Here is a 13141-nt window from a genome sequence, read left to right as displayed (position 1 = left end):
GAGATAGGGTGAATCTAGGGTTTCCTCTCTCAATCACTAAGCCTCAGAGTTCAAGCTTGCTTTAGAAAAGAATTTGTCACTTAGGTAAGAGCTCTCAGGCTCTCAGTCAGATGAATATTCCTTCCCTTATGGAAACTGAAGCATTAATTAATAAAACGTTGGCAGACAAATTACCAGATATGTATCTACTGAATCAAACAGTTTAGCAGTGCATACATCTGTCTTGATTTAATTTATACTCGTTTTTCTTTACACAGTCTCAAAATGGATGGTAACAGACTTTGCAAAAATCACACCTACATCTTATTTATGCTTACAAAGGAAGCTAGAAAAACTTTCCCTAGCTTAGATTATTTGGGAAAGTACTGAGGAGAGGGACTTAAGTATGAGAAATTTTGTAAAATAATGAATTATTTTTTATCCATATGTATCTTTTTTTCTATGTATCTTTAAGTCCACAAAATAAATAAAACTAACTTACTATGATTGTTGCCTTTGGAGAATAAATTATCTGGAACTGTTTAGAAGGAGCTGAAAGGCAATTTATTCAATAAAGCTTTCTGAAGGCAGACTATGTGTTTAGGCACTACAATTTAACAACCGTGCAAGAAAGGTTCATAATTAAATTACATATTTGGAATGTACATTGATACTTCTAAGTTGCTTCAAATCCCTTCCAGTAAGTAAGTATTCTGTGGTATCCTCAATCATGCTTACACTATTAATTTACTGAACAAATGATTTCCTTGATTCTGATCTCTTCTGAATGATCAAAATTGAAATCATCAGAACACTAAATTAATAGGGCTTCATTACTATTATTAAAATTCTCCTCAGCTTTCTCTTCTGTATTCTAAATAATTTCAAATCATGTAGCCTTTCTTCATTGAAGGAGGAGGGTTCTATTTCCTAACTACTTAATTGCGTGGATGGTTTCCTTTGGATCCCATCCAATTTTCTTTTTGCTCTTTAAAACGGGATGGCCTCATATGGGTGAAGAGGTGAGAGCAACGTCAAGGACACACCTGCAGCAGTTGCCCCCATGTGCTGAGGGTGAAGCACAGACGCTGGTGGGTGCTGTGGGTGCCCACTCACGGAACCCTCACATGACTCTCTGCAAGGTGTTCAAGCTGGCGGGCATTTCTGTCCATGGGGGACACCTTCATTGCTTTGAGTGGCTGACCTTTCCTCAAGTCTGTTCATGTTTTCAGCATCTAACTCTAATTTTGTAATTTCTGGCAAAAGGAAGGGCAGAGAAACCCAAAAAGGAGACTGGTGCCTAACAGAGGACTTCAAGAGTGCCTGGGTGGCTCAGAGGGTTAAACCGCTGCCTTCGGCTCAGGTCATGATCTCAGGGTCCTGGGATCAAGTCCCGAATTGGGCTCTCTGCCTGCTTCCTTCTCTCTCTGCCTGCCTCTCTGCCCACTTGTGATCTCTCTCTCTGTCAAATAAATAAATAAATAAAATTAAAAAAAAACAAACAAAAAACCAGAGGACTTCAAGGTGAGTGAGCAAGAGGCGGCTGTCTTAACACATAAGACTGAGAAGGAGAAAGGATTCTCCTTATGGAAACAAGAGTAAAAACTTGGAAATCCAGGAAGGACCACAGGGTGGGAGGGAGGTTACTAATGTAAGATTTCCTTAGGAGTGAAGCAGCAACAACACCCTGCAAGCTGGAATGATGGCATGGGAAAGGGTACGTCAGTCACCTACATTAGTGCCCACATCTGGGATTGAGACTAACCCTGAAACCCAGGGGTCCATACAAATGGATAGGTCTTAATGACAGGTAATCAGTCACAGTAGGAAGAAGAATGATCTGTCTTGAAACACCAGCCAACACCCTTTCCCTACTCTATGTGAGAGGGTGTGTTCAACATCAACATTTCAATTTTTTTACATATCACAATGAATGAGGTAGGTGCTTTATTATTCTCATTCTCATTCTCAGAAGGAAAAAAACCCAGAGCAACAGTTAGTTGCTAACAGGGTTAGTTACATTATTTAATGAGATTCAGATTCATCAGCCACTTTGGGCCAATAAAAGGAATGAGACATTCCATTGATGATGAGCTATAATAGCTACCACCAGTGGGAATTCCAAAGTCTGACTTATTTATGCCAGAAGGATGCAGTCAGGTAGCAGGTATGGTAAGGGAAATATGGAAACCCAAACATACCACACAACTCTAAACCTCACATCTGATCCCCTCTGGATTTCTCACCAGCACTTTCACTATGAAGTTCCTAAAATGTCCTGGGTTCTGTTTTCCTGCCTATTCCTTGATGGAGACATCAATGAGTCAGCAAATATACCACATGTTGGTGACAGAAGGAAACTAGAAGGTTCTACTGAGAGGACGATCAGCTCCAGGAAGGGAAGAAATTTAAAAAATTGAATACAAATACCAACCTCAACCACTAATTACATCATATGAAATGTAAATAATAAGAAAATCTCGTAATTGAAACAATTTATGCTTTCCTTAGAGTGACAGTTAAAAATGTATTTTTAGGATATGGTGATTTTGTTAGACAAACCAAAGACAAGACAGTCTTACAAAATAACAGCAACTTCAGAATAGATCTTCGATTTTAGAAAACCACACATTTATCTATCTTACCTGATGAAAACCAGCTTGACCTTTGATGGGGCGGTCTTAATAATGGCAGATGCATTTTGGTGACTTCTTCCATACAGGATCTGATTATTTATCTATTTGGGAAAAAATAAAATGTGTACTTATAAATATATATAAGTATATTTATAATATAAATATAACTTATAAAAAAGTATACATATACAATATGTATACTTTGTATAAAAATAATATATAATATATAACTAATATATATTATATTAATAATATAAAAATAAATGTATTTATTTGTACATTCATGCAAACAGATGGGCATATACTTGGAATTAAACAATGAAGTCTATTCATTTTTAAGTGGTTCCATGTAGGACTCTACAATGCTAAAAATCTTCATAGTCTTTGTAGTATGATTCAAATACTAATTCTAAACAGCTATTAACATCTCTTAAATTCAGTTTTGAAAGCAGTTAATAAAGAATATATAGAGTTCTTGACTCTAGCTAAACTTCAAGAAAGCAGTAGCTGAGCTAAATGCAAAAACCTTATGGCAGATGTATTTCCTATAGCTTTTCCAGATTCCTAAAAAGATGTAGAAAACAGACCAAGCCGTGGTATTCACCAGAGTTCTGGAGGGCCCATTAAACATGATTCTGTAAATGTGTCAAGGTTATTACATAGCATAAATTTTGTTACTCCAGAGGAGGTAAATATTATATCCCCATTTTAAATCAAATTTTAGATCAATTGCACAGAAACATTTTACTCTACTCAATCAATGAGCCATCTGCTCTTATCTAAGATATAGTGGGATTTTTAACTTGATTGAACTCATCTAAATATGATCTAAAAACATTTGCACTCCAATTTTTTTTACTCCCGATTTTTCCACTGATACACTACGATGAGAGCAATAAACAATCTTTTATTTCACCCGACTAATAATAGCTCACACAGTTCTGGCTTTTCTCCTCTTGTCTCTTTAAGTAGTTAATGATCTACACTGTCCCAACATAACTGAGGCCTTGAGACTTTCTACTATTTAAGGGATAGCATAGTACACTTTATAAGGAAGCATAAAAAGGAATTTCCAGTTTTTGTAATTTGCATTTGCCTGTCCTTGACGTCTCTGAAATTTTGTGCTGGAGGACATGCCTGGAAAAGGTTTTTGTCAGAGCCAATATAATGGAAAAGTGTATGGAAACGAACACTTCACAGGATGGAGTTGTCTGAAATGAAGCTCATCCGTCATCTTGAAGGGGGTAAAGGGGGACGCACATCAAAGCTGCTGCAGAGACCAAACTGAAACCTCCTTCTCACTATGCCCCTCACTCTATCAGCTTCTGTATTCAGCAAAATAATCAACCTCCCAGAAATGCCCAGATCTGTACACTATTTCCCTGTGCCTCAGTCTTCACTCTTTTTAACGTACTCAAGAGTACGGGGGCGGGGGGCGCAGAAGGAGGGAGGGAGAGAATCCCTCAGGGGGATGGGACTCCCCGCCCAGCACTGAGCCTCCCATGGGGCTCCGTCCCATGACCCTGAGATCAGGACCTGAGCCAAAACCAAAAGTCACCGCTCAGCAGACTGTGCCACCCAGGCGCCCCTCGGTTTTCACTTCTTAAAAAGGAATCAAGGCATTTGTCTCATAAAACTGTTGTGAGAATTATATGATAAGTGTCTTTAAATTTTATCTGTAATGACTTTAATACACAAATAATTTTTAATTTAGCGATGTTCAAAATTACTCTTTTTTTTTTTTAAAGATTTTATGTATTTATTTGACAGAGAGAAATCACAAGTAGATGGAGAGGCAGGCAGAGAGAGAGAGGGAAGCAGGCTCCCCGCTGAGCAGAGAGCCCGATGCGGGACTCGATCCCAGGACCCCGAGATCATGACCTGAGCCGAAGGCAGTGGCTTAACCCACTGAGCCACCCAGGCGCCCCTTACTCATCTTTTTTTTGTTAAGACTTGTACCTTTTTAATATCATGTACTTATTTTAAAAAATTTTTTCTAAAGATTTATTTATTTGACAGAGGAAGAGACAAGCAGAGGGGGCAGAAAAGTCCCTGCTGAGCAAGAAGCCCTATCTGTGGCTTGACCCCAGGACCCGAGGATCATGACCTGAGCTGAAGGCAGCCGCCTAACTGACTGAGCCACCAAGGCACCCCAATATCATGTATTTAAAGATGTGCCTGCCCTCTGGATGATACTACAACAACGGACATCTGCCATTATACATCTTTCTGATACCACAGAATGGATACCACCAAAAGTAAACCCCAGTATAAGCTCTGGATTTGGTGATGATGATATCAGTGTAGGTTCATCAACTGTAACAAACATACCACTCTGGATGTTGGGAATCTAAAAGGGATAGATGGGAAATCTCTACACCTTCCTCTCAATTTCACTGCTCTAAATATATATGTGTGTATATATATATATATATTTTGGAAGCACCCACCCTTTAAATTATGTTTTCTCCTAATACTGTCATGGTTTTAGTTGTCTCATATTTACATCTTCTTACCTAACATAGTTATCAGGCAAAAATGGTTAAATAAGTCATATAATTATTAAGATCAGTGTGAAAGAAATACTTAATGACATAGAAAATGCCCAAATGTACTAAGCAGCAAAACCTAGTTATAAAATAGTATGTCTGCCATGATCACTTTTTTTAATAAACCATATTTCTCAATTTCTTTCATTTACAAAAACAAAAAAATGAGGAACTTTATATATTTGACTTTATTTTCGTTTATTTGAGATAGAGAGAGAGAGCAAGAGAGCATGAGCAGTGGGGAAGGGCAGAGGGAAAGGGAGACAGACTTCCCCTGAGCGGGGAGCCCAACATGGGCTTGATCCCAGGACCCTTAGATCATGACCTGAGCTGAAGACAGATGTCCAACTGACTGAGCCACCCAGGTGCCCCATAAATAAGGAACTTTATATCACAATTTTAAAATGAGATGGCACGTGGAATATGCCTGATTCAATGTCTGGCACTCAGATAATTACTTGCAAATGTCTTCCCCACTGTGTCTGACCAGTGCTTTCAGAAAGCAGAGCTATTAAACCTTCCTGTCTTTGGGTTTCGGGGCACTAGATTTTAAAATGTTCTCTTGCACTTACAGCTCACCTTACGTGGTAAACTCAATCCCTGTTAGGTGGTGAGCATCAGAGCAAGCACAGGGCATTTACCGAACTGAGCTCAACTTCTTAAGGCCAGTCCCCACCAGGTACTCGCCAGCCTGTCCTTCGAAGCCTGCACACAGTGGCTCTCGGAGAGAACGGACAGGATCACAGAGCCCCGAATCCAAGTGATGTTTCCATTAATCAGCCGCTAGTCTGCTTTCTTTGAGGTGGGCTCTAGCCTTCAAAGGGATTGAGGGTTTTTCTTTTTAAAAGTCTTTTTTATTAGCAAAAGCTTGGATATACAGAAAATTAAGCTGTTCTATGTTTGTGGATAAGCCTGCTTTTTAGCTGTGATCTTCCATTTGGATCAAATAAAATGTATGGTCTTATTATTCTAAGAGGGAAAAATTACAGCCTGAATGAAGAAAGTGGGTCATTAATTTTAACTTATCTAAGAGTAAAAATCTACAGTTATGCCTTCCTGATGCTATTTCTGAATATTCAGGGGCTCTGGCTACAGAAAGGTAGAACAGCTTGCTCGCTGGGGATGTTTCTTCCGGTGCCAAGAACTGTGCCATCTACGGGGATGGCAGCTGTTCCTGCCAGTGTTTGGAGGCCTCTGGAGAAACGCTGCTACGCGGCACAAGACTGGGAACAGAACAAGAAACTCAGGAGAGAGGGAAGCCTGATGGAACTGGAGTAAATCAGAAAAGAAAATGCAGATCTCAGGATTAAAAAAAATCCAAGACAAAGCCTCTCTTCTGAGCTCAGGAAGAACACATTCGCAGCCGCTGAGTTCCAAGACAGTGAGATCTCTTTTCTGTTTTTGTAGATCTTATTTAATATAAAATAGTTTCACCATTTAAATGAAAGGCACATATAGCTTCCCACTGCATAGGCAGTTTTTCTATTTCTTCATCATGAAAGGAAACACACTCCAGAGAAAACCAGTAAGTAATTAGAAAGAATATGATGCATTTTATGCACAATTAACTTCAGACTGTCCCTTTTTCTATTTCTGAGAAGCCGCTGTTCTCTGAGGGCACTTTTCTTTAAACACCAGATGTAGGACATCCTCTAAGTATAGCATAGGCAAAAAAGAAAGCACTCTACACTTCCTCCAAGTCTTTCAGGTTACTTCTAATTAATAACAGCTACTATTTATCCAGGGCTTACTCTGTGCCAAACATTATGTTAAGCTCTTCAGGTACAGTATCTCATTTAAATCTCAGAGCAACCGGGGTATTATGGAATTCCAAAAGTTGAAGCAATTTGCCCTTGGTGATTCAGCTTTTGTTTAGAAGCCCATAGTCCTAAGAAACACCTAGAGGCCCCCTTTGTATGATGCACATAAAAATCATATGATTTTGAAAGTCACCTTTATAAAGATGTCTGTTCTCTGAGTGGGAACAGGAGGATGCTGGTAACCCACCATCTTGGGTCCTAGAACTCTGAGATACAGGAAGTCAGAATCAAAGATTTCACCATAATGCAAAGAGGGAAAGCACCCCTAGTTGACTGGTAGGCTTTTCAAGTACTAAATGCAACATGGAATTCCTTAAGACTGTACTTTTCTCTTTGTGCAAACAAACTACAACCTGAATAATAATAGTTAATACACGTTTTTTCATTGTACAGATATTGTGTATAGATTGATCACCATTTTAATTTTTTCTAACTCATGCCAAAGGAAGGTAATTAAAACATTTCATTTTCAGGCAAACACTGCTCCCATCTTTATTTAGATAACTATTGTTCAGGTTATCTAGAAATTAGAAAAACGTTATCATTTTCTATTTACTTCCAGGAAACTGAGAAGCAGAGAAGTGGCTTACCTAAAGTTTCTCCTTTCAATGGTGACTCAATGATATATAAAAAGAATAAAAAATTACTTAGATATGTCCTTATTTTGACATTATTCTTATTGGTGGGGAGAACTATCCTCAGTTCTGATTGGGTGTTCCCATTACACTTAAATTATCTATTATCTTAAAATGTGAGATCTATAACTCTTCTATTCAAGGATAACCATATATCCCTACTTCTTCTGGGACAGTCCAGTTTATGCATATTGAGAGATACTTGTAACGATTCTCTACATCTTCTGTGAGTTTCTATGAGGTGGTCATATTCTGCAATGTGGATGTGAAGGTCCAGGAAAAGCCATCATTTCCTGAGGGCCCCTAGGCAACCTGATCTCCAAGTTCTAGGAGGGATACCCATACTACCACAAAAAAATTCTCCCCTTTTTGGTTAAATTACCTTGACCTAATTTCTGTTCTTTGCCAGCAAAAAGTCTCCACCCAATTTCTCTGTCTGTATTTCTATTTATTTAATTTTTGAAAAATTTTTTATTTATTTCTGCTGTATTTCTAAGTATTAACTTATATATTCAAGTGACATCCCTCTTTCTATCTCCTAAATCTTACACTCTCTCTGATACCTAATAATTTATCTTGGCATTCAGAGCAAAAAGAGAGAAAAAGAGAGGATAAAGGCTTTCTGTCCAAAGGAGCATTCTAAACTCTTGAGTACAATTCTGGTTTTCTTATCTGTGCTTGGCTTCTTCTCCTGATACTGACAAAAAGGGCTTCCTGAGCTCCTCCATACGGTCAGTAACTTCAATTTCAGCTCAGTGATCCTGGTCCCAGAAAGACACAAATATTTTATCATGGGTAAATTAGCTCACCTTTTCCTAAATTCTGAATTTCCAGTTCAATGGGGTGTCATTCCGGGACAAACAACAGCAGGTCTAGATACTGAAGATGATAGCCTCAAATGAGAAATCTCTGTTTCTATAAAATTCAGAAATCATATTATAATGGGTTTTCTATGGGATTCGTATTTCCCTTCTGGGTTGATTTCTGCTACTGGAGTGGGAGGAAAAAATTCAGAAAACACTATTTTGAGGTAAAGCCTCTATATTTAGGTACCCCAAACAGGACATTTAATTGCATTATTTTATAGTCTGTAGAATTAGGGTTAATACAGTAAGATTCAGCAAAAATAAATGGATATAAATCCTTTTGTCATACTACATAAACTTTCACTTAAAAGGTCTTTAATGAGATTTGTTTCAATAAAATTAATTATTCAAAAATATCTCTCCATTTTCCATAGTTCAACTGAACATAAATATAATAAATTTATGCTGGAGAGCAACTCAATTAAATCTATTCAAAAAACTTACAAAATTGGAAGTCAAAGCTAATTAACTTAAGCTGGGATTAGAGAAATTAATTATACAAAAACTAAAATTTAGTTCAAGCAACAGATTTGCCTGAGGTTTGAATATCATGTTATAATACGATACTCAACAACACCATCTCCGCCCATACTTTTATTAAAGTAGAAGTGTTTATTATGAAGAGTTGAGAAATTATTATTAAAAAACTGAGATGGGATTCAGGTAACTGGAACTTCTGATAATGAAATCTGAGAGTCCTTCTCCCTACTTTACTTTTAAATGTAGTCCATATTTTACATTTCATGATATTGGAATTTATACCTTAACTTTTTCTTTAATAAACTCTTTTAATGAGTATAACATACATCCAGAAAAAAAAACATAAATAAGTGTTTATAAGTTGATGAATCTTTTTATAGATAATTTAAAAAATAATTTTACTTATTTTTTGAGAGAGACCATGAGTTGGGCGAGGGATTGAGGGAGAGGGAGAATCTCATGGACTCCCTGCTGAGTGTGGAGGCTGATGTGGTGATCAATCTCATGACTCAGATCATGACCTGAGGCAAAATCAAGAGCCAGACACTGGGACGCCTGGGTGGCTCAGTTGGTTAAGCAGCTGCCTTCGACTCAGGTCATGATCCCAGCGTCCTGGGATTGAGTCCCACATCCGGCTCTTTGCTCAGCAGGGAGCCTGTTTCTCCCTCTGCCTCTGCCTGCCATTCTGTCTGCCTGTGCTCGCTCTCTCCCCCTCTCTCTCTCTGATAAATAAATATAAATCTTTAAAAAAAAAAAAAAAAGCCAGACACTTAACTGACTGAGCCACCCAGATGCCCCTATAGGTTAATTTTTAGTCAAACAATTTCACTGCTAAAAATATGTACTAAAAGGATTAAAAATCTGGGATCAAAAAAATGTCTGTCGTGGCTATACTTATAATATTCCATTATGAGAAAAAATGGAAAAACCCTATAGTCATCAACAAAAGGTTTATTATATTTGTCATTGTTATGTTGATAAATGGAAAACTGTGGCATTAAAAGAAGGTGAAGGATGACACAGACCTAGATCCACTGCCATAAAAAGATAAAATTATTGAGTGAAAAAAGCAAATGATAAAATATCATGTTATATAACACATTATTTTCATTTATGTAAAAGTTCTTAGGCTAAAGAAAGCTCTATGAGGGGGCACCTGGTGGCTCAGTCCTTAAGTCTCTGCCTTGGGCTGAGGTCATGATCCCAGGGTCCTGGAATTGAGCCCCACATTGGGCTCCCTGCTCAGCAGAGAGCCTGCTTCTCCCTTTCCCACTCCCCTTGCTTGTGCTCCCTCTCTCACTGTGTCTCTCTCTGTCAAATAAACAGATAAAATCTTAAAAAAAAAAAAAATTAAAAAAAAAAAGAAAGCTCTATGAGTATTTACTAAATATCAACAATGATGATACCTCAAATCTGGTGGGATTTGAGGTGATTTCCAGTTTGTTTTTCTTTATTGATATTTTATTACTATTTTGTTATAACACCATTTAACAAATGCTTACAACACATAAGGCACATGCATATACACACATCTTAAATACATTAATTCACTTAAGTCTCACACATCAGTTGAGGAATGCATTATCACCTGATTATATAGACAGAAAAACTGAGGTATACTACATTTAAGGAATTTAACCAATATAAGTTATCTAGAGCCAGTATTTATAGCCATATCTGAGTCCAAAAGCCTGTCCTGTTAACGATTAGCAAACTTTTTTTTAAGATTTTGTTTATTTATTTGACAGAGAGAGCACAAGTAGGAAAGTGGCAGAGGGAGAGAGAGAAGCAGGCTCCCCACTGAGCAAGAAGCCTGATGTAGGACTTGATCCCAGGACCCCAGAATCATGACCTGAGCTGAAGGCAGATGTTCAACCAACAGAGGCACCCAGGCATCCCAGGAAACATTCCTAAAGGTATTTACCTAAGGTTAAAAAAAAACTCATAGGATAAGTAACTCAATTCTTAATCCTGTGAAATTTTACATTCAATTAACAGCCTCACAAAATAGAAACTTCAGACTCAGAAATATTCCAAAAGAAGTATAATAGATATATGTTCTCTTCATCCATTTACTCATTACCTCAGCAGTCACCGTATGAGGATGAGGACACAGGGATTTTTACTACCATCATTACCAAAGCCACCATGTAATGAGCACCAGGTATGTTCCAGGTGCCAGATTCTCTGAAGGCCACTTTATAGGAATTACTTTATTCAGTCAGATATGGCTCCTGCACTCAAGCATCCTGTACTCTAGTGAGTGACCACAGCTTTAGAAACAAAAAATTGCACTGCCATATGATGAATGTTGGCATAAAGCAAGAAGGGACTGTCTCTTCTGAAAGGAGTAGGTTGGTCTTGAGGCACAGAGAGAAACACGGGGGTGGGGGGAGCTGAGCGGCAGGAAGAGCACCAGGAGCAGCAGAAAGCCTATGAAAAGATGGGCAGGTAGAAAACTGCGGGTCTCTTTCTAGAAACCACAGGGACTGGGGTACAGCTCTTGGGAGGGGATGCTGTGTGTTACAGGAGTAACCAGGTCCTATTCAAAGAAGATCTTGTAGAAGATTATCTCTTTCCAAGAACCCTGGGCACTTTGCCCCCATGAAGAATGACGCTCACTTTCCAAACCACCATTTCAGTTTTGCAGGCAGGGGAGAAGGAGAAGAGAGGGGCAGCAAGGTTAGGGGACCAAACAGGGAAGATGACTTAAACTCACGTGGAAACAATTTCATTCTAATGAAAAAAAAAAAAACTTCTGAATAAATTGTCACATTAATCTTTTCCTCAGCAAGACAAAATAATACACATCAAGCTCCAATAATTTAATACTTTGGGCAAAGGAGCAGGTTTTAAGGATAGTTTAATGACGCAGTGCTGAAATGAGGTCTGCAACTTCAATGTAATCTATTTCTTGTGAAGTACAATGTTCCCAAAGGAACACATTCCTTTAAAAGGCTTAAGCGTGAGAGATTTATATTCGCTCAAACAAATCTAATTAAACTGAAATACCTTCTGAAGGCAAAGCAGTAGTAATATGTGGCTCACATCTCTCTAAATTTGATATATTCAGAAAACAGGATGTTCTCTTGAATCCTAAATCCTGACAATTCTGAAAAATACGGACTTCAAGGAACTGGGAGGAGACATACATTTATGTTTTGCTCTGATTGTTAGTGTTTCTGTGAAAGTTGTCCCAATTGCTACAGGTTGGTTCACTTGATCGAAATGAAGGAGGTGCCTTGGATAATTTCCCATTACCTGAAGGGCATAGAGGGAGCGAATGGAGGCAGAAGTATAATCCACCTCTTAACAGCTCATTAACATTGCAAAGGAATCATGTTTTCCTAGGAGGCTGGGGCATTACAGCCCACCTCTCTTGGTGGTCTTGTTAGTCTCATAAGTGACTAGGACTCAGCTGACCACTGACTTGGAATCCCTTCTTCCAAGAACATCGGTACATGCTGTGAGTCAAGACTTCCCCCAAACTAGTGAGACCCAGCTTCATGTTTGCCTCTTTCATACAATGATTTAATTAGATCTCTACTCCAAATCCCTCTGTTACTAGACGTTTTCCTCTCTTCAAAGTATTTTCCTTGACATGCCCACAGAGACAGCCTGACACCCAATCAGTCATCAAAGGACTTGCTCAAAGTGCCTAACTCCCCTCCTCCAAACTTCACCTTCTCTTTCAAAAAAAAAGAAAGAAAGAAAAAAAAGATTAAAGTCTTGTCAGTCAATCAGTCCTGTAGAATCAGGGTTAGATCATGCACATCTGGAAACTTCTAAAGGCTGTGTCATACAGAGTCTGGCACTGCCTCGCTGCGTGGCATGGCAGGCGGGTAAGACGGGTGAAGACACTGAAACTCACACTTGGGGACCTGTCTGAGGATTCTAGGGAAGGGAGTGGCAGAGCCAGAACCCCAACTCCCATTTCCTGATCCCAAAGCCTCTTTCTAGCAGGGATGGGGTTGGAAGGGGACTCCTGCTACTTTGCGTAATACTTGTTCAAATCACCCAGAGCCCAACCACCTCCCTCTCTCTCCAAAATAATTCCCCAGCTCCCAATTCTCATCCCAGACTCTGGAGTAGTGAAGGCAGATAAAAATCCAAGTGGCAACTTTAAAAACTGCCTCACCTGGGTACAGTCCTACTTTCTCAATCACTTCCTTATGT

The 13141-nt window shown here is 38.7% G+C and overlaps 1 protein-coding gene across 2 annotated transcripts in view; it reads right to left on the bottom strand.

The window, feature by feature from the left end:
* The window catches only part of PATJ (PATJ crumbs cell polarity complex component), a 367374-nt gene that overhangs the window by 125526 nt on the left and 228707 nt on the right, over positions 1-13141 (bottom strand). For both annotated transcript variants that reach the window (XM_044238351.1, XM_044238352.1), the window contains exon 29: positions 2625-2716. In XM_044238351.1, coding sequence (XP_044094286.1) covers positions 2625-2716 — 92 coding nt within the window. The remainder of the gene's footprint in view (positions 1-2624; positions 2717-13141) is intronic.

Source organism: Neovison vison, chromosome 2 (assembly GCF_020171115.1).
Source record: "Neovison vison isolate M4711 chromosome 2, ASM_NN_V1, whole genome shotgun sequence".
Taxonomy (NCBI): Eukaryota; Metazoa; Chordata; class Mammalia; order Carnivora; family Mustelidae; genus Neogale; species Neogale vison.
The sequence above is the reverse complement of the archived record's forward strand: the minus strand, read 5'-3'. Positions and strand labels throughout refer to the sequence as shown.